Here is a 20,016-nt window from a genome sequence, read left to right as displayed (position 1 = left end):
GAGTCGGCTGCGGTGCGGCCAACTGAATGTGCTGCTTCTCTGCCGCTCACTGCACAGAACAGACGCCGAGAGAGGTGACACTTCTCCAGGAAAGTCAGACCTCGCGTTCGCGGGACGGCACTGGCGAAATCTTCCAACTGAACCATAGCTAAGGTTTATCCAAAAAAGTCGCTAGGTTTGTCATTATGTATATTCTATGGGGGAAAAAACAGCTAAAAGGATCTGAAAGTTGCTGTGTCATCATCACGTTCCATTAGTTCTACAGCTTCAGTTTCGGAACTTTCACGCTTAGTAACACATACAGCTGTTCCCTCACCACAGTGCAACAGTGAAAAGGGACCCCTTTCAAACAGTGTCACGTTCCGAATGTTGTTTAAGCGACATACACCGGTATTGCGGTATTTAAAAAATTCATATCATAACAAAAATAAACACCGGTATTCGGTATGAACCGGTATACCACCCAGTACTACCACATCTCCCATGTTGCCATTGTCTCTATATTATTTTGCTTAAGATTTACTAGCAGTAACCTTGAAAATAATGTGACATTGTGATTTGTTAAAAGATTTTGGCGGATCTATTCATTTATTTGAAATACATAAAAAATTTAATTTATACAGTGATTTGAAAGAAGAAGAAAAACATTAAGTGGTTTGGCATGATCTTTTATTATTGTTTCCTAGGGGAAAAAACAATGATGAGGTTTTGTTGATTTAATTTTTTTGTTTGAAAGTCATGTGGTGCAACTGATGTGCAGAAAAATGCCGAAAAAAGCATATAACAGGAAATTATATCATAGACCTTGCAGACCCTAATGACTGTGTGTCAAGGTTGCAAATGTCTCTAAAAATATGATAACTTGATGATTTTATGGTACAGCAAGATTAGTTCAAGTTGTGGAATGTCATGTGGTGCAACCCTCCAAGAAGCTTATGTAATAAGATAAATAAATTATTGGAATTAATAATTCAGAATATTTGCTTTAAAAAATGAAATAAAGAAATAGGTGTGGGCATTTTAATTTTTTCAAGGTGTAAAGAAAATTTGTTATTACCTTTCTCTTGACGGTTACAACGTAAGACATTTTAAGTCATTATTATATTGAAAATTGTATAAAAGTGTTTCAAAACCATAAGAAACTATCATGAATAAGTTCACTTCTGAGAACTTGGCACATGTGTTAAAAACTATTTATAAAATAATGATTTTTAAAAAAAAAAATTATTGGACACTCTTATTTGTCATTGACCTACTTACACTAGAAAAGAGTTGCTCAACTCGCAGCTCTCAACTTTTCAAATCTGATGACTCCTCAGCTGCTTTGGCATTGTAGGATAGCAAAGTGTCCACTGGTTGAATGCAATCTCCGCTGATGAAGTCAGTCATTTGGGTAATGTTCACTTACTGTTTCTATTCTATTCATACTATGTAGTTGGGAAGTGCTGGTCATCTTTTGAAGGCAGCAGAGATGCCTATGGTATCTCACGATCCTGCTTGTGTAGTTCAGCTGTTGAATATGGTATCTGAAAATAAATGAATGAAAAGCTAAATAAATGAATTCACAAATTTATTTATTCTTTTGACGCATATCACCATTCCTAACAAACAACAAACATTGCAGTCATTAAATATTTGCTTGGTTACGACTACAGCTCACATGAAAACACGTAACCAGTGCCTTCACACTAAAAGACTTCTGTGAAGTCATCGTCTGGGCACCATGGGTAGCGAGGCAGCTGTGTTAGTCTTCAAATGAGTGAGACATCCAAATTGTGCAGTTCTGGATTGAGAAGCACTGGTAGATCAATGACTCCCTCACTCTGACAGTCAGCTGTACTGCAGTGAATGTTGCCAAGTTCCATGAAACAGCTATATGTAGCCAGATCTGACATGAATGTGATTGTTTCATCCTTAGTCTTCTGGACAGTAGTTCAAATAGCCTTGATGACACAGCGTCACAGTTTGCTGAGGTATGTTGACTCCTTCCTTCTACAACATCTTTCCTGCCTGAGATACAGATTGTGTAGCTGTTTAAAAGGAGTTGTTGACTAAGTTTGAATGAGGTACATTGTACTTCTCATTCATAACTATCTCTTTTACGCCCTCTTTGTCTGTAGCTATGGCAGCTGTTATTCGTGGAGAGGCCGTTCAGTATGGATCTAGATAGTCCTGACTCTGAGCGGGTCCCGGGAGGTGGCAGTGGGTCTGGGAGTCTCGGAACAGGGCCATTCGGCGGTTCTGTCCCAGGTGGGCTTGGTGGGTCCCTGGGTGGCCCTCTAGGCGGAGGAGAGCACTGGGGTCCTGGTCGTCCTCCACGCCTGCACACGCAGAGGAGGTACCGATCCAGAGGAAGCAGTCGACCGGAGCGCTCTCCCGCTGTTGAGGGGTAAGTTAAATATCTCAGCTTTTCATTTGGTCATGTTCTGTATACCAAATCAGTGGATTTGTTTTCATTCTCTTTTTTCTGAGGTTGCCCTGTCATAGTATATTTTATGAATTTTAACTGAATCTCTGCTGAAGGCCTGTTCACACCAATTGTGAGATCAGCATGAATGTTTGGCATGCTTAATCAAGATCAAATTGTCTCCCATGCAAGGAGCTGACAGTCAGACAGTAAAGTGGCATTTTGCAGATTAATCAAGCTGTGATGCATTAAGGAATATAGAATAATTTTGTTTGCAAGTAAAGTACAATGTTGCATAAATCTACCTCTGACTGGTGTATATATATAGATGCACATATTATAGGTTGCTGTACATGGCTGCTTTTTAATGCAAGGATATTATAATACAAGGTACAGTGATATAATAATTAATAAATATAAATTAAATCATGAATCTGAAGAATAAACACTAGGTAAAAATAATATCCTATAAATAATAGCTATCCTCACATTAAATAATATTATTGATAATAATAAATTTAGCTGCAAGCAGCGATTATGGGGCCATGACCCTGAAGGGGCTGTAGCGCAGTACAGAGCAGGAAGAACAAAAACAGCGGAAATAGAATGTACATAAAAAAGTTCAGATGAGAATGATTGGAGATGAACACACATGGAAGATCCAACATCTGGAACAAAAGCAACTTTCGCACCATTACTGGCCACAGTACCTATGACTTAGCATGCTAACCAGATTAGCATGCTAAGCTAACTTAATGCTAACGTAGTTTATGGTTAATCTGATAGCTGAAGAGCTACATTAGAAAGAATGGCAACCAGTTAGCATGCTATGCTAACTGGCATAAGTCAACAAACACAGGCACAGTCTACTTCAGATAGGTATTTCTTGGGAATGGTAGCAAATCTCAAATATCTGGTCAGTCATTTCTGTGCGGCTCAGTTGAAAAATCATCTGATCAGTTTTTAGACAAAGTTGGACAAAATTTGTAGGAGGAGTAGCGAAAAAAACTGTTTTTCATTTACTTCAGTATGACAGACAGGTACATTAATGGAAAATGACAAATGAGATATCGCCAGCATTGGCATAACCCAGGGAACGAAAGAATACAAAAATAACAGAATTTGGACAATGTTTTCAAAGGTGATCCCTACTGATTTTTGTGCAGATACTTTAAAGGTTCAAAAGATATTGCAATTTATGACAAATTTTAAAATGGTGGACAGGCGCTTAGTCAAAATCGACATCCACAGTTTCGGCATGACCCAAGGAATCCATAGACCCCAAGATCATGATTTTGTAACAAACTGTTCAAAAGTGACTAGAGCATATGATATTGTATATTTCTAAATGGCAGGACATTTAGATTTCTTCAAAAACAATGAAGTAAACTTAACACACTGAATATAGGCATAATGAGTAGCAAATAAAGGTAAAAAAGGGTAATAAATAAGCAAATAAATTTAGGTCTACCACAGTATTACAATAGGTAGTAAACTTCTTATACATGAATGAAACTGTTCTTCTCAACAAAAATGTGTAAAACCGGTTTGTTCCACAAAAAATGTGGGGAACAAAATCTGTAGTCCTGAAGTTACTGGCACTATTTTCATGTACTGCATGTGGGTCAGATGACTGATTAAAACAGCTCAGGAAATGTCAATAAAAAAATTTTTAAGGAAGTTGGCAGAATTCCCCAACACCAATATCAGTTCCTCACTGATGTCTCTCTCTCTCCTCTTTCCTTCTAGAATAGTACAGCAGTTTCTCGCAGGCCTTTTTGCCAATTCAGGAGTACCAGGCTCTCCTCCACTGTCATGGTAAAGACTTTCCCTCAGTATTTTGCAGCTATGTAGTTTGGACAGTCAGTATATATAGATAGATAAATGTATTTATATGTTTGGTTCATTTTTAATAAAAGAAATTATGAAAGTGACATATGTCTTCTAGATGTCACATCTAGTGGTCTTTTAATTTAAATGAAATTTAATGAGTATTTGCTATATGCAGTAATTGATATTTCAGAGTTGTTGAACTTCACTGAATTATGGCATACAAAGGCTTATTTTTATTATATATAATAGGTTATATATAATACATTACATATAGTTATTTATATTATATGTTGAGGGTTATATAATTAAGTTATATAATATAAATTAGCTTTATAAAGGGCAAGTGTGTATTTTGTTTTTTCTCCAATCTTATCTTTGTGTGTGTGTGTGTGTGTGTGTGTGTGTGTGTGTGTTAGGACGGGCATGCTGCACTCAAACCCTGGGGACTATGCCTGGGGACAGGGGGGTCTGGATGCAGTCATCACACAGGTAGCTGAGCACGGGTTGTTTGTGCACGTTACCTGATCCATGGCTTTGTGCAAATAAGCTGATCATCGGTGTTTTGTCTCTCACACAGTTATTGGGTCAGTTTGAGAACACAGGTCCTCCTCCTGCTGAGAAAGAGAAAATTTCCTCCCTCCCCACTGTTATCATCACTCAGGAACACACTAGTTAGTTTCTCCTCTCTCTTCCCTTTTCTTTGAAGCTCTTGTTTTTTTTTCTTCTGATCTGTAAGAGGCACAGTGTTTCATTTTAGTTATGATTTAAGGCTCTCAGACTCAGTGAAGGTCATTGACCTACCAGTATGAGTCTTGTGTGGTGATGAATTATAATTCCTATTTAAGGCACTGAAATCTCATTATTCTCACCCCCTGCACGTTCTCTCTCTCTCCTCTCTTCTCCTAGACTGCAATATGGAGTGCCCTGTATGTAAGGAAGACTACAAGGTCGGTGAGCCGGTCAGGCAGCTGCCCTGTAATCACATCTTCCATAGTGACTGCATCGTGCCCTGGCTTGAACTGGTGAGAGAAACAATAGGAAGGAAGGAACTGGACTAAAGGGAGAGAAGGGGGGAAAGACATAGGAAAAGGTTATCAATGCAGATATGAGAATCTTTTGAAGTAATAAAAATGATGAACGGTAATGGAAATATTCTTAGATATCGAGTAAGCACTAGAAAGCATGTTATTTTATTTGTGTACAAACATCTGATAATTATAATTAAAAGATTGGAGTCACAGTTCAAAATTATAAATGTAAAATATCTTTATTGCAGATAGTGCAAACAGTCTTTTTTCAAACACACATTTTATTGACTCAGCAACATCCATGTGATTTGCATTGTAGTAAAGACATCAAAACTATAAAATATCACAGGTGGAAGTAACAAAATGTGAACAAGAAAATGTAACCAAAAAAAAAGTAGTTTGGCTAGACCAGGTTTTTTTTTAACTTTTGAATGCCATGAATTCCAAAAATAGGATGATCCACTTGATCATCTTCCTCATAGGCAGCTATGTATTTTCCAAATTTATACAATGTTGACTACTGTGCAAAAGTTTGGGGTTGGTTAGTTTTTTGTTAACTCTGAAGAGTGCTGTATTTATTTGATCAAAAATACACTTAAACAGTAATATTATGAAATATTACAATTTAAAATATGTTTTTTTTCTCTTGTGATTGCAAAGCTGAGTTTTCTGCATGCATTACTTCAGTCTTCAGTGTCACAAGAAGTCACAGAACCCATTCTAATATACCGAGTTGCTGCTCAAGAAACATTTATTATTATCAATGTTGAAAACAGTTGTGCTGCTTAATATTTTTGTTGAAACTGATAGTTTTTTCAGGATTCTTTCATGAACAGAACGCAAACAAAACACTATTTATTTGAAATAGTAAAGACATTTAAAATGTTTAATTTGTTCCTGTTGAATAAAAGTATTTAGTTTTTTTGTTGTTGTTTTGTTAAAGTACTTCAAAACCTCAAACTTTTGAACGGTAGTGTAAGTGTAATATTTAAAAAAAGACAGGGTTGTTTGTTAAATTCAATAACTAGCTTATATATTATTGTTCTGAAGCCAAGGCAAATTAAGTAAATATTATCTGGAAAATATTGACTTTTGTATTAAGTTGACTGATGGTGCAGGTGTGTTCCAGATGCAAAGGATGTTAGAAGCAGTAGACATGAGAAATTATGCTGCCTTACAAAAAGTAGTTCTATCCAAAATTCATTTGTAGTTTTAGCCAAAAAGGTCATTATATGTTTCCTTTGTGGATAATCCAATCTAAGAATCTATTGTTATAGTTCACTGTTCACTATAGTTCCCTGATACCAACATGGCAAACAGCATCGGGGGTGAATAGTAATTATATTTAGTTCATAACTGGACAATTTGTATTTTTGTGCTTATTAGATCCAGTCATGCTCAGATTTATCACATTACATGAGGTTCAATCTCAGTTTTAACTATATTTTCAAGGTCATGAATTGTCACTGACATACCTTTCTCTTTTCTTCCTCTCTGAAGCACGACACGTGTCCTGTGTGCAGGAAGAGCCTGAATGGGGATGAAAGCGGCACTCAGTCCTCATCAGAGCCTTCCTCCTTAAACACTGATCCTCGCACACCGGAGAGATGGTCCTTCTGAAACACACGCACACACGTCCGTCCATCTTATCCGAGCTCTCTGTCTTAACCCAAGCTATTTGTCTCTTTGCTTTTTTTGTCTATCCTTTGTGTTCATCCCACCATGCTGGTATATTTTACAATGGTTTGTTTACTTCTGTTCTCTAACACAGTCCTTCTCAGTTTTGTCTATACTAATGTTTCTGTGTCTTTCAGACGTCTTTGATCCCCTCCACAGTTTTCCACACAGAATTTTGACTAGTATTCCCTTCCCTTATTCCTACCCTGAGTGAACAAACAAACAGTGCAGGATGAGGATAGGCTCGGGCACATATTGTTGCTATAGCAGCACAACTCCCAATCCACATTTAGATGGTACAGTGTTCAGTTTCCCAGAAACGAGCTGTACTCCCCAGATAGCGCCTTTTATCGGTCAATGTGAATTATCATTGGGATGGGGTACCGTGTCTTTGCGGTTTATGAATGTTGCTTTTCTTCCCCAGGTTTTTTTGATGTTCTCGCATCCCTTTTGTTCAGGAGATCATGAGGTTTTGTCTCTCTCTCCTTTTTGATTCCAACTCTGGTGTGTATATATCACAAATGTCATTGTTTAATTTGATTTAGTCCTTTTCACTCTCGTTTCTATTACAGTTTCCTCTAATGTAAATAATTTTAGTTGGAAAACTCATTTAAGGAAGACAAAAAAAAAAACATTGATGAAGAATTGCTAAATATTAAAGTATATATATTATATGATGTGTATGACCATGATGTATTAATAATAAAACTGACTAAAAACCAGGAAACATGTTGATCTTATGGCACAGACGAACAACAAATGCATTCAGACCTTCCTATTGATTTTTGTTGACATAAATATGCATTCACAGACGAGATGAAAAGTTGCATTTATTGTGTCTTATTAATTCTTAGTGTCTTCAGTGCAAGGAATTTTATACATCAAGTTGTTTCCAGGAATGTTGGCATTACTTGTTAAAACATGACTCGATCACATTTTTTTAATTGCCTTTAAAATTGATAATTGACCCATAAATCATCTTTTGACTGCCAATTCCTAGCATGCTCAAAAACAGCTTGCCTTAAGATTTATCAAGCGAGATGGATAGATTATAAACCACCGTTGACTCCAGTGAAATTATTTCTTTGTAATCGTGGTTGCTGCAGTTATTTGAAATGTTACTGGCTTAAAGCTTGACTGAAATGATCTGAGTTACTCATTAAGGTGCATATGTGGCATATTGACGCAATGTTTGGTTCAGCCATTCAGCGTCTGCTCCACAGTAGGGTGAGGATGGAGTGAGCTGGAGCTCTTTCTGACAAAAAGCCCAGCGTTTGATCCCAAACCTCAAACTGCATCTCTTCTTCAGACCTGCAATTTCACAACATTATATACACCTGGACTGATGTAACAACACCAGTTGAGAGTAAATTATCACATTCTTTTACCGGTTGAGAACGATTAACACGGCTGAGGCATCAGGTCTGATATAGACAGAAATTTCCATGCTGGTGTGCTGACTGTAGGACACGCCCACTCTCTGTGACCCCTCCCACAGGAACTTGCTGTCAGGTACAAAAAGTTACTCGGATGGAAGCTAAGACACAGTTCTGAATATTGTATAGAAGAATGCTGTGTTTGGATTATATAACAGATTTATAAAATAATGTGTAATTTTACACAACCCAAGTATGATGGAAAAAAGTCATGTGCATACTTGCTTGCCTATGTTAGCACTTAAATAACAGAAATAGCTGTTTTGCAGCAAACATGTATGCTAGTGAAACCTATATTTAATAGCAAAACTTAAGCTTTAGAAACCATTTTTGCGCAAGAGCTGAATCGTGTCACTGTTAACGGTGCCTTGAATGAGTCTTACCTGAAATGGGCCATGCTGTAGAAGGTGGGCTGCTTGTAGAAGACGTCTTTACTTGGGTCCACAATAATAGGGCTGTCCACAAAGTTCTTACCCCAATTTGGCCCTCCATCCTGATTAAGGGCCAAGTTCCAGTCTGTCCAGCCTGTCACATAGTTATTCAGGTCCTAAATAAAGAGTTGTAGAAAGAGAAGGTACATTATATAATATTTTTTAGATAATTACATAAAACGTTTTCTATATGCAACCACTTTGCATATTAGTGGCAGTGCAAAAATATACTTTATAATCCTTTTTAGGGGAACAAAAGAGATGAGGGAGGAAAAGGCTTATATATAATTAAATATTTAATAGATATAATATGAATTCATAATTTTAAATATTTATAAATAACATTAAATATTAATAAACTCCGCATTTAATTTGTTTTTAATCCACATTAAATAATAATAATAATATGATATATTTTTTATTTCCTTCTGAATCTAAAGCCTTAAAATCATAATAACATAATAAACATGTAAGACTTTAAAACAGTTACAAATCATAATCTCCCGTTTGTTATCGCAAAGTAAACCCCTTCAGGGCGATAGAAGATCACCTTTTCGGGGTTTATTCTGCGATATCAACTGGCTAGATATACATTATCCCTTAAATATTTTATTTTATGTACATATATTGTTGTTATATACAGTCATTTTTATTTACATTCCAAATACACCCTGTACCTGTATGATGTCATGTGCATAGTCTTCTGCTCTGTCCCAGCTGCCCAGACGCACCCCACGATCCAGCGGACCCCACCCAGAACACGCCTCTGTTGCAAACAGGAAGTACTCTGGGTAGAGGTGGTGTGTGGCTGTCAGGGTGAAGTCAGGTGGCGCAAGGTTGTTCAGATACCAGTGAAAACCAATCCCGTGTACATAACGTGCTGCTTGTACTTCACTCAGAACCTACAGCAGGGATGAGAGGTGGAGAGACGGAGATGAATGGACTTTTGCCACCACCTGCATCTTCATGAACATCCTCCCATCCCTCTTTTGGTGCACTATTCTCACTTACCACTTTGGCCCAGTGTGGAAGCAGAAGTCGGTTGTCATCAAGGATCATAAGGCGAGTTTGGGGAAAGGATGAGGAATGGAGTCCTGGACCCAGATCCAGGGCAATCCAGTCGCGCTGTGTCTCCGGAGTAAAACCCAAAGCCTGAAAACTGTCATTTGTAATTCCGCCTGCAGTGGGCTCGTTTCCTGATGTCAACCCCCAGAATGAAAGATTATATTTTCCATACTCCTCTAGAAATCTAAATAGGACAGGTAAAAGTCATTGTTAAAAAGGCTGGAAATGTAGTTGATACCAATATAAAAAAACAATATTATAGTCTGTTTAGTTAAGAAAATTGTATTTAAATACAGTTAGGTTCCTTCATGCACCTTATGTAGTACTGAGCCCAGGTCTTATGCTCTTTGCCTCCTGGCTTGCCTTTGAGGGAGCCTTTGCCAATCAGTGCACCATTGGTCTTCAGCCAGGCGGGGGCGCTCCAGGCACTGGCAAATAGATTGAGAGGCTGAGCAGAGAGAGCCTGTGCCCGCTGCAGCAGGGGAATCTGGGAGAGAAAGATGTCATGCATCAGGATATGATATCTGTGGTGGTGTGATTAGGCATGTGCTAAAATGCATTGTCTACGAATATATCGTAATTGTTGTTTTAACAATTTGTGAGCAGATGTCACTCACTTTGCAAAAACCAAACAAAATCAGAACTTGAGTCCATGCATTGACTTTGGCGTAGCCTATTAGAATGCACTTAGAATGCCAATGAAAATAGCTCCAAACAAAGCTGGAGAAAAACCAGTTGAATGTCACAGCGGTGTTCATTACCGAATGAATCTGTGTTTATGAAAGAATCAATTGAGAGAATGATTCAATCACCATCCATAAAGACAGTCACTACATGCTAGGTTTCTGAATTCATCAGCAGTTTTGAACATTTAAATGGTGGATTCAATGAATCAACTCATTAAGACAGGGACTTGCTGCCACCTACTGACAGTTTTAGTTTCATATTTAAAAATAAAAATATATATATTTTAAATTTCATATGTTAATATTTCCACGTTTTCTCTATATATATTTTTTTTTATTATTATTCTATATTGTTTTATTATTCTGATTGAATTTATTGATTAAATGTAATAATTTGACAAATAATATACAGGGACATGCCACCACGTACTGGCAGTTTAAGTTTTTTAAAATTATTTTATATTTTAAAATTAATTTTAAAATAATGGAAAAGTTGATTTCTGTCAATTAATTGCTGTGAACTAACCACTGCGCAGAATATAAAGAATATGCAAAGCTTTAGCAGTCAACGGTCCACGACAGGCCTAAACCAGCAAAAGTTCCAGCACAAAAACACACTCAGCAAAATATTGCCTAACTATTGTTATCAGCAAAATCCTCCAAAATATCAAGACAATTTTTGGTTAATATCGCACACCTGTAACTGTGATGGTGTGTTTTTGTTTGTCTATTATACCTTCATGTGAATATCCTCTTCAGTCAGCGTGAAGTTCTGGAGACTGTAGTCGTCTGGAGTGTCAGCATATGTGTAGAGGCGAGTTGAGAAATCACAACTGGCCATCGGCACTCTCACGAAACGGTACTCTATACCTGTGACAGACAGGGATGTGCACCATTCAGAACTCAGAATTCTGAACCTATTTTCTTTACGCTTTCTAAATCTCTGTCCCTCTCACCATCTGGGGAGAAGTACTGTCTGAGCAGCTGGTCCTGAGCTCCAGAGGACAGGGACAGAATATTCATGGCTGCTGCATCGGTCATGGCTCCCCCGAATCCTTTAATGCGCTGATACTTCTGACTGGGATTCAGAGTGATTCTGAGAGCTGAGATTGAGGCGATAAAAAAAAGAGAGGTTCAGGGGGGTTGACTGGATATTAAATATATGTAATTATTTATATTGATATTTATTAATTTAATACTTATTTCTCTACTTATCTTTTATCAAAAGCCACAAAGGACAAAATGTAAAATTACATTTGCTGTACATTAACTGTCACAAGTTTGGAATAATTAAGCTTTTTGAAAGGTTTTTTTTTAAAGAAGTGTCATGCTCACCAAGGCTGCATCAAAAAAAAAAAAGTCATAATACGAAATAAAATAATAATTTAAATTAACTATTTTCTATTTTAATATATTTTAAAATGTAATTTATTCCTGTGATGCAAAGCTGAATTTTCAGCATCATTATTATCAGTTGTTACTTTTGATTAATTATTAGTAATGGTTCCTATTATCTATGTTGAAAACGGTTTTTGCTGGTTAATTTTTTGTGGAAACTGTGATCATTTTTTTCACTGTCCTTTAATGTATTGAAAGCTTTGGTGTTTACGTTTGATGAGCTCCATGTTTGTGAGTTTATCAATGTTTACATGTGAGGTTTAAATTAAATCTTTTTATCATATAAAGCTATCTGTCTCTTTAAAAGACCGCTCGATTCATATGGATTACTTTTTAGTCTTTTTGTACTTTTTTTTTTTTTAAGCGTGAAAGTTTGGTTGTGCAGACTTTCAACAGATAGAAAAAAAAAAATCTGGTAACACTTTACAATAAGGTGTCATTTGTTAACATTAGTTAAAGTATTAACTAACATGAATGAACAATACATGTATTACAGTATTTATTAACCTTTGTTAATGTTACTTAATAAAAATAGTCATTCGTTGTTAGTTCACAGTGCAAAACTCATCTCGCCACGGTGGCACATATACTAAAATTGAATCGATACAGAGAAGATTAGCATGGCCCCTGTGAAAGGATGACACGCAAATCCGTGAAGCGCTCCATCTTTTTGATGGTCCTTCTGAAACACACGCACACACGTCCGTCCATCTTATCCGAGCTCTCTGTCTTAACCCAAGCTATTTGTCTCTTTGCTTTTTTTGTCTATCCTTTGTGTTCATCCCACCATGCTGGTATATTTTACAATGGTTTGTTTACTTCTGTTCTCTAACACAGTCCTTCTCAGTTTTGTCTATACTAATGTTTCTGTGTCTTTCAGACGTCTTTGATCCCCTCCACAGTTTTCCACACAGAATTTTGACTAGTATTCCCTTCCCTTATTCCTACCCTGAGTGAACAAACAAACAGTGCAGGATGAGGATAGGCTCGGGCACATATTGTTGCTATAGCAGCACAACTCCCAATCCACATTTAGATGGTACAGTGTTCAGTTTCCCAGAAACGAGCTGTACTCCCCAGATAGCGCCTTTTATCGGTCAATGTGAATTATCATTGGGATGGGGTACCGTGTCTTTGCGGTTTATGAATGTTGCTTTTCTTCCCCAGGTTTTTTTGATGTTCTCGCATCCCTTTTGTTCAGGAGATCATGAGGTTTTGTCTCTCTCTCCTTTTTGATTCCAACTCTGGTGTGTATATATCACAAATGTCATTGTTTAATTTGATTTAGTCCTTTTCACTCTCGTTTCTATTACAGTTTCCTCTAATGTAAATAATTTTAGTTGGAAAACTCATTTAAGGAAGACAAAAAAAAAAACATTGATGAAGAATTGCTAAATATTAAAGTATATATATTATATGATGTGTATGACCATGATGTATTAATAATAAAACTGACTAAAAACCAGGAAACATGTTGATCTTATGGCACAGACGAACAACAAATGCATTCAGACCTTCCTATTGATTTTTGTTGACATAAATATGCATTCACAGACGAGATGAAAAGTTGCATTCATTGTGTCTTATTAATTCTTAGTGTCTTCAGTGCAAGGAATTTTATACATCAAGTTGTTTCCAGGAATGTTGGCATTACTTGTTAAAACATGACTCGATCACATTTTTTTAATTGCCTTTAAAATTGATAATTGACCCATAAATCATCTTTTGACTGCCAATTCCTAGCATGCTCAAAAACAGCTTGCCTTAAGATTTATCAAGCGAGATGGATAGATTATAAACCACCGTTGACTCCAGTGAAATTATTTCTTTGTAATCGTGGTTGCTGCAGTTATTTGAAATGTTACTGGCTTAAAGCTTGACTGAAATGATCTGAGTTACTCATTAAGGTGCATATGTGGCATATTGACGCAATGTTTGGTTCAGCCATTCAGCGTCTGCTCCACAGTAGGGTGAGGATGGAGTGAGCTGGAGCTCTTTCTGACAAAAAGCCCAGCGTTTGATCCCAAACCTCAAACTGCATCTCTTCTTCAGACCTGCAATTTCACAACATTATATACACCTGGACTGATGTAACAACACCAGTTGAGAGTAAATTATCACATTCTTTTACCGGTTGAGAACGATTAACACGGCTGAGGCATCAGGTCTGATATAGACAGAAATTTCCATGCTGGTGTGCTGACTGTAGGACACGCCCACTCTCTGTGACCCCTCCCACAGGAACTTGCTGTCAGGTACAAAAAGTTACTCGGATGGAAGCTAAGACACAGTTCTGAATATTGTATAGAAGAATGCTGTGTTTGGATTATATAACAGATTTATAAAATAATGTGTAATTTTACACAACCCAAGTATGATGGAAAAAAGTCATGTGCATACTTGCTTGCCTATGTTAGCACTTAAATAACAGAAATAGCTGTTTTGCAGCAAACATGTATGCTAGTGAAACCTATATTTAATAGCAAAACTTAAGCTTTAGAAACCATTTTTGCGCAAGAGCTGAATCGTGTCACTGTTAACGGTGCCTTGAATGAGTCTTACCTGAAATGGGCCATGCTGTAGAAGGTGGGCTGCTTGTAGAAGACGTCTTTACTTGGGTCCACAATAATAGGGCTGTCCACAAAGTTCTTACCCCAATTTGGCCCTCCATCCTGATTAAGGGCCAAGTTCCAGTCTGTCCAGCCTGTCACATAGTTATTCAGGTCCTAAATAAAGAGTTGTAGAAAGAGAAGGTACATTATATAATATTTTTTAGATAATTACATAAAACGTTTTCTATATGCAACCACTTTGCATATTAGTGGCAGTGCAAAAATATACTTTATAATCCTTTTTAGGGGAACAAAAGAGATGAGGGAGGAAAAGGCTTATATATAATTAAATATTTAATAGATATAATATGAATTCATAATTTTAAATATTTATAAATAACATTAAATATTAATAAACTCCGCATTTAATTTGTTTTTAATCCACATTAAATAATAATAATAATAATTTTTTATTTCCTTCTGAATCTAAAGCCTTAAAATCATAATAACATAATAAACATGTAAGACTTTAAAACAGTTACAAATCATAATCTCCCGTTTGTTATCGCAAAGTAAACCCCTTCAGGGCGATAGAAGATCACCTTTTCGGGGTTTATTCTGCGATATCAACTGGCTAGATATACATTATCCCTTAAATATTTTATTTTATGTACATATATTGTTGTTATATACAGTAATTTTTATTTACATTCCAAATACACCCTGTACCTGTATGATGTCATGTGCATAGTCTTCTGCTCTGTCCCAGCTGCCCAGACGCACCCCACGATCCAGCGGACCCCACCCAGAACACGCCTCTGTTGCAAACAGGAAGTACTCTGGGTAGAGGTGGTGTGTGGCTGTCAGGGTGAAGTCAGGTGGCGCAAGGTTGTTCAGATACCAGTGAAAACCAATCCCATGGACGTAACGTGCCGCTTGTACGTCACTCAGAACCTACAACAGGGAAGAGAGGTGGAGAGACAGAGATGAATGGAGTTTTGCCACCACCCCGCATCCTTATGATCATCCTCCCATCCTTCTTTTTGTCCACTCTCCTCACTTACCACTTTGGCCCAGTGTGGAAGCAGAAGTCGGTTGTCATCAAGGATCATAAGGCGAGTTTGGGGAAAGGATGAGGAATGGAGTCCTGGACCCAGATCCAGGGCGATCCAGTCGCGCTGTGTCTCCGGAGTAAAACCCAAAGCCTGAAAACTGTAATTTGTCATTTCACCTGCAGTGGGCTCGTTTCCTGATGTCAACCCCCAGAAAGAAAGATTATATTTCCCATATTCCTCTAGAAATCTGAATAGGAAAGGTAAAAGGCCTTATTAAAAGGTTAAAAAGGCTGGAAATGTGTTTCTTTTGTAGTTAGTTGTAGATAAGATATTGATATTTAAATACAGTTTTAGGTTCCTTTACGCACCTAATGTAGTACTGGGCCCAGGTCTTATGCTCTTTGCCTCCTGGCTTGCCTTTGAGGGAGCCTTTGCCAATCAGTGCACCATTGGTCTTCAGCCAGGCGGGGGCGCTCCAAGCACTGGCAAACAGATTGAGAGGCTGAGCAGAGAGAGCCTGTGCCCGCTGCAGCAGGGGAATCTGGGAGAGAAAGATGACATGAATCAGGATGTGACATCTGTGGTGTTGTGGTTAGGGGTGCGCGAAATGTATTGTCTACAAACATATTGTTATTGTTGTTTTAACAATGTGTCAGCAGATATTGAGTATGTTGCTCACTTTGCAAAAAACAAAAACAAAATCGCATCTTGAGAGTCTACACATTTGACTGTGGTGTAGCCTATTAGAATGCACTTAGAATGCCAATGAAAATAGTTCCAAACAAAGCTGGAGCAGCTGTTTGAATCTGTGCACTGATTGAGTGAATGATTCAATGATTATTAATTAAAAAAAAGTCACTTGCTTTTTTTTCTGAATATATCAGCCATTATCACTCATTAAGACAAGGACTTGCTGCCATTTATTGACCGTTTTAGCTTCATATTTAAAAATAAAAGTATATTTTTTAATAATTTCATATTTCAATATCCAAAGTTTTGTACTATATATTTTTTATTATTCTATATTGTTTTATTATTCTGATTGAATTTATTGATTAAATGTAATAATTTGACAAATAATATACAGGGACATGCCACCACGTACTGGCAGTTTAAGTTTTTTAAAATTATTTTATATTTTAAAATTAATTTTAAAATAATGGAAAAGTTGATTTCTGTCAATTAATTGCTGTGAACTAACCACTGCGCAGAATATAAAGAATATGCAAAGCTTTAGCAGTCAACGGTCCACGACAGGCCTAAACCAGCAAAAGTTCCAGCACAAAAACACACTCAGCAAAATATTGCCTAACTATTGTTATCAGCAAAATCCTCCAAAATATCAAGACAATTTTTGGTTAATATCGCACACCTGTAACTGTGATGGTGTGTTTTTGTTTGTCTATTATACCTTCATGTGAATATCCTCTTCAGCCAGGGTGAAGTTCTGGAGATCGTAGTCTTCTGGAGTGTCAGCGTACGTGTAGAGGCGAGTTGAGAAATCACAACTGGCCATCGGCACTCTCACGAAACGGTACTCTATACCTGTGACAGACAGGGATGTGCACCATTCAGAACTCAAGATTGCTGAACCTATTTTCTTTTCTGTTTCCAAATCTCTGTCCCGCTCACCATCTGGGGAGAAGTACTGTCTGAGCAGCTGGTCCTGAGCTCCAGAGGACAGGGACAGAATATTCATGGCTGCTGCATCGGTCATGGCTCCCCCGAATCCTTTAATGCGCTGATACTTCTGACTGGGATTCAGAGTGATTCTGAGAGCTGAGATTGAGGCGATAAAAAAAAGAGAGGTTCAGGGGGGTTGACTGGATATTAAATATATGTAATTATTTATATTGATATTTATTAATTTAATACTTATTTCTCTACTTATCTTTTATCAAAAGCCACAAAGGACAAAATGTAAAATTACATTTGCTGTACATTAACTGTCACAAGTTTGGAATAATTAAGCTTTTTGAAAGGTTTTTTTTTAAAGAAGTGTCATGCTCACCAAGGCTGCATCAAAAAAAAAAAAGTCATAATACGAAATAAAATAATAATTTAAATTAACTATTTTCTATTTTAATATATTTTAAAATGTAATTTATTCCTGTGATGCAAAGCTGAATTTTCAGCATCATTATTATCAGTTGTTACTTTTGATTAATTATTAGTAATGGTTCCTATTATCTGTTGAAAACGGTTTTTGCTGGTTAATTTTTTGTGGAAACTGTGATCATTTTTTTCCCTGTCCTTTAATGTATTGAAAGCTTTGGTGTTTACGTTTGATGAGCTCCATGTTTGTGAGTTTATCAATGTTTACATGTGAGGTCTAAATTAAATCTTTTTATCATATAAAGCTATCTGTCTCTTTAAAAGACCGCTCGATTCATATGGATTACTTTTTAGTCTTTTTGTACTTTTTTTTTTTTTAAGCGTGAAAGTTTGGTTGTGCAGACTTTCAACAGATAGAAAAAAAAAAATCTGGTAACACTTTACAATAAGGTGTCATTTGTTAACATTAGTTAAAGTATTAACTAACATGAATGAACAATACATGTATTACAGTATTTATTAACCTTTGTTAATGTTACTTAATAAAAATAGTCATTCGTTGTTAGTTCACAGTGCAAAACTCATCTCGCCACGGTGGCACATATACTAAAATTGAATCGATACAGAGAAGATTAGCATGGCCCCTGTGAAAGGATGACACGCAAATCCGTGAAGCGCTCCATCTTTTTGGGGAAGTCGTGGTGTTTACGAGTACGACTCTCTAACCTAATGGTTAGAGAGTCGTACTCGTAACCCAAAGGTTGCGAGTTCGAGTCTCCGGTCTGGCAGGGATTGTAGGTGGGGGGAGTGAATGTACAGCGCTCTCTCCCCACCTTCAATACCACGACTGAGGTGCCCTTGAGCAAGGCACCGAACCCCCAACTGCTCCCCGGGCGCAGCAGCATATATGGCTGCCCACTGCTCCGGGTGTGTGTTCACGGTGTGTGTGTGCACTTTGGATGGGTTAAATGCAGAGCACTAATTCCTAGTATGGGTAACCATACTTGGCCACATGTCACGTCACTCACTCACTTTATTAACTAATGTTAACACAACTTGACATTTTAATAATGCTGAAATGAACATTGACTAAATGCAGCAGAAGTATTGTTAATTCTTAGTTCATGTTAACTAATGAACCTTATTGTAGAGTGTTACCAAATATCTTAATTTTGTGTCGCAAAAGATGAACACAAGTCTTATGGTTTTGTATTGACACAAATCATGAGGGTGAGTAAATGATTTTAATTTTGTGGTGATGAACTAACCTTTAAGCCACATATTGATATTAGTTGCACATCGTTTTAAAAACACTCACCTGCACCTGTGCTGTTCTTCTGAAACTGGCCTTGACTCTTTAGGAGTCTGCTGCCAGCTTTACTGCTGACATAAGACAAAAACTGACCGGGATCTGGCAACCCAGTCCGGCCCACCGAGTCGCAGTATGTCGCATTGCACACGCACACAACCGAACCATGACCGAAATTCAGTGCTCGACAGTCGTCAGCTGCACATATGAAACAAAGTGACACAAATAAGCAGGACAGATACAAATAAAACAGCAGATCAACATATCTCGTATATTATTTATCTGATTATATTTACTTAATAAACACACCTCTTGCTATAGCGATTACTCCAGTCAGCAGAATGAAAAGAACCGTTTCTCTCATTCTGTCGATGAGATGCAGTGGAGATTCTTGTTGAATGTAAAAAAACAACAACAAGCAATCTTTAAACGCTTCTGTGTATTTAACGTTTATCCGACGCCTACAAACGGAAATATTAATATCATCACTGTCCTCTAAATGTTGTTTAAAATAACCATTTTCATCTTTCAACAATTGTACATAGTTTCTGGACTGTAAACAGTCAATCACGCACCATGGACCGAGTTCCGGGAGACTGCGATCACATGACCGCCTCTTTCACCACGTGACATCCAACAACAATGTTTTTTTTAAGCAAAGTACTGTTTTATCAAGTAAGTTCAAGTCAAATCACACCTTTACAAAAAGGCGGTAGACATTTTTCCAAGTTATTCTAAATGGTTTTATTATGAAAAAAGTTGCATACTTATACTTTTGTTGAATTCACATGATATACAGTTGCAAGAATAAGCAAATGTGCATTACAAGGCGGCACACAATCGTTCCAGGATGGATGGGTTTTTGTTGCAGAGAAAGATAAGCTCTTTCTTTCCTTCTTCAGATCGACCTGTTGGTAAAAGATAAGAAATAATAAAAAATAGGTATCTAGTAACATATGCATGAAAGGTTATTCTGCCTTGAAGAATGAACTCTCATAAACTTAGCTTGTTCAATTAGAATTCAGAGCTGGAACTATCGGATTTATAAAAGCATTTTGTAGGGTTGGGGGGGGGGGGGGGGGTG

At 37.1% G+C, this 20,016-nt stretch overlaps 4 protein-coding genes across 6 annotated transcripts in view; 1 reads left to right on the top strand and 3 right to left on the bottom strand.

The window, feature by feature from the left end:
• The window catches only part of LOC107598434 (E3 ubiquitin-protein ligase RNF115-like), a 9,907-nt gene extending 2,323 nt beyond the window's left edge, over positions 1-7,584 (top strand). Inside the window, exons 3-9 of the mRNA XM_016289771.1 lie at positions 1,919-1,973; positions 2,121-2,389; positions 4,157-4,225; positions 4,657-4,729; positions 4,818-4,911; positions 5,147-5,262; positions 6,769-7,584. Coding sequence (XP_016145257.1) covers positions 1,919-1,973; positions 2,121-2,389; positions 4,157-4,225; positions 4,657-4,729; positions 4,818-4,911; positions 5,147-5,262; positions 6,769-6,888 — 796 coding nt within the window. The 3' untranslated portion in view covers positions 6,889-7,584. The remainder of the gene's footprint in view (positions 1-1,918; positions 1,974-2,120; positions 2,390-4,156; positions 4,226-4,656; positions 4,730-4,817; positions 4,912-5,146; positions 5,263-6,768) is intronic.
• A 465-nt stretch (positions 7,585-8,049) lies between these two features.
• Positions 8,050-12,188, bottom strand: LOC107598447 (glucosylceramidase-like). The gene is made up of 10 exons (XM_016289784.1): positions 12,173-12,188; positions 11,520-11,666; positions 11,300-11,433; positions 10,192-10,364; positions 9,824-10,061; positions 9,490-9,714; positions 8,765-8,928; positions 8,334-8,450; positions 8,102-8,256; positions 8,050-8,066 (listed from the first exon to the last, which is right to left on the bottom strand). Exons 1-9 carry the CDS (start codon positions 12,186-12,188, stop codon positions 8,151-8,153), a joined length of 1,320 nt encoding a protein of 439 aa, XP_016145270.1. The 3' UTR covers positions 8,050-8,066; positions 8,102-8,150.
• Positions 12,189-13,519: 1,331 nt separating this feature from the next.
• gba1 (glucosylceramidase beta 1) lies at positions 13,520-19,608 on the bottom strand. 2 transcript variants are annotated; one of them, XM_016289768.1, is made up of 11 exons: positions 19,242-19,608; positions 18,942-19,130; positions 17,201-17,347; positions 16,980-17,113; positions 15,937-16,109; positions 15,578-15,815; positions 15,243-15,467; positions 14,524-14,687; positions 14,093-14,209; positions 13,861-14,015; positions 13,809-13,825 (listed from the first exon to the last, which is right to left on the bottom strand). In XM_016289768.1, the coding sequence occupies exons 1-10, from the start codon at positions 19,294-19,296 to the stop codon at positions 13,910-13,912; spliced, it is 1,548 nt and encodes a 515-aa protein (XP_016145254.1). In that variant the 5' UTR covers positions 19,297-19,608; the 3' UTR covers positions 13,809-13,825; positions 13,861-13,909. The 2 variants fall into 2 exon arrangements, with proteins under 2 accessions (XP_016145253.1, XP_016145254.1); XM_016289767.1 differs by having other exon boundaries at positions 13,520-14,015.
• A 53-nt stretch (positions 19,609-19,661) lies between these two features.
• Positions 19,662-20,016, bottom strand: part of dap3 (death associated protein 3) — a 6,497-nt gene continuing 6,142 nt past the window's right edge. For both annotated transcript variants that reach the window (XM_016289769.1, XM_016289770.1), the window contains exon 13: positions 19,662-19,840. In XM_016289769.1, the coding sequence (XP_016145255.1) occupies positions 19,755-19,840 (86 nt within the window). In that variant the 3' untranslated portion in view covers positions 19,662-19,754. The remainder of the gene's footprint in view (positions 19,841-20,016) is intronic.

Source organism: Sinocyclocheilus grahami, unplaced genomic scaffold (genome assembly GCF_001515645.1).
Source record: "Sinocyclocheilus grahami isolate Dianchi unplaced genomic scaffold, SAMN03320097.WGS_v1.1 scaffold251.1, whole genome shotgun sequence".
Taxonomy (NCBI): domain Eukaryota; kingdom Metazoa; phylum Chordata; class Actinopteri; order Cypriniformes; family Cyprinidae; genus Sinocyclocheilus; species Sinocyclocheilus grahami.
The sequence above is the reverse complement of the archived record's forward strand: the minus strand, read 5'-3'. Positions and strand labels throughout refer to the sequence as shown.

What these genes read in the sequence shown, in the direction of transcription:
- LOC107598447 (XM_016289784.1), bottom strand. An exon ending in TGGGCTCAGTACTACATAAG is followed by an intron (nt 10,062 to 10,191) that starts GTGCATGAAGGA and finishes TGTCCTATTTAG; the next exon opens with ATTTCTAGAGGAGTATGGAA. An exon ending in GTGTTAATCGTTCTCAACCG is followed by an intron (nt 8,257 to 8,333) that starts GTAAAAGAATGT and finishes GTGAAATTGCAG; the next exon opens with GTCTGAAGAAGAGATGCAGT.
- gba1 (XM_016289767.1), bottom strand. Translation starts at nt 19,296, where the DNA reads ATGAGAGAAACGGTTCTTTTCATTCTGCTGACTGGAGTAATCGCTATA. An exon ending in TACAGCATGGCCCATTTCAG is followed by an intron (nt 14,210 to 14,523) that starts GTAAGACTCATT and finishes TGTACCTGACAG; the next exon opens with CAAGTTCCTGTGGGAGGGGT. An exon ending in GTGTTAATCGTTCTCAACCG is followed by an intron (nt 14,016 to 14,092) that starts GTAAAAGAATGT and finishes GTGAAATTGCAG; the next exon opens with GTCTGAAGAAGAGATGCAGT.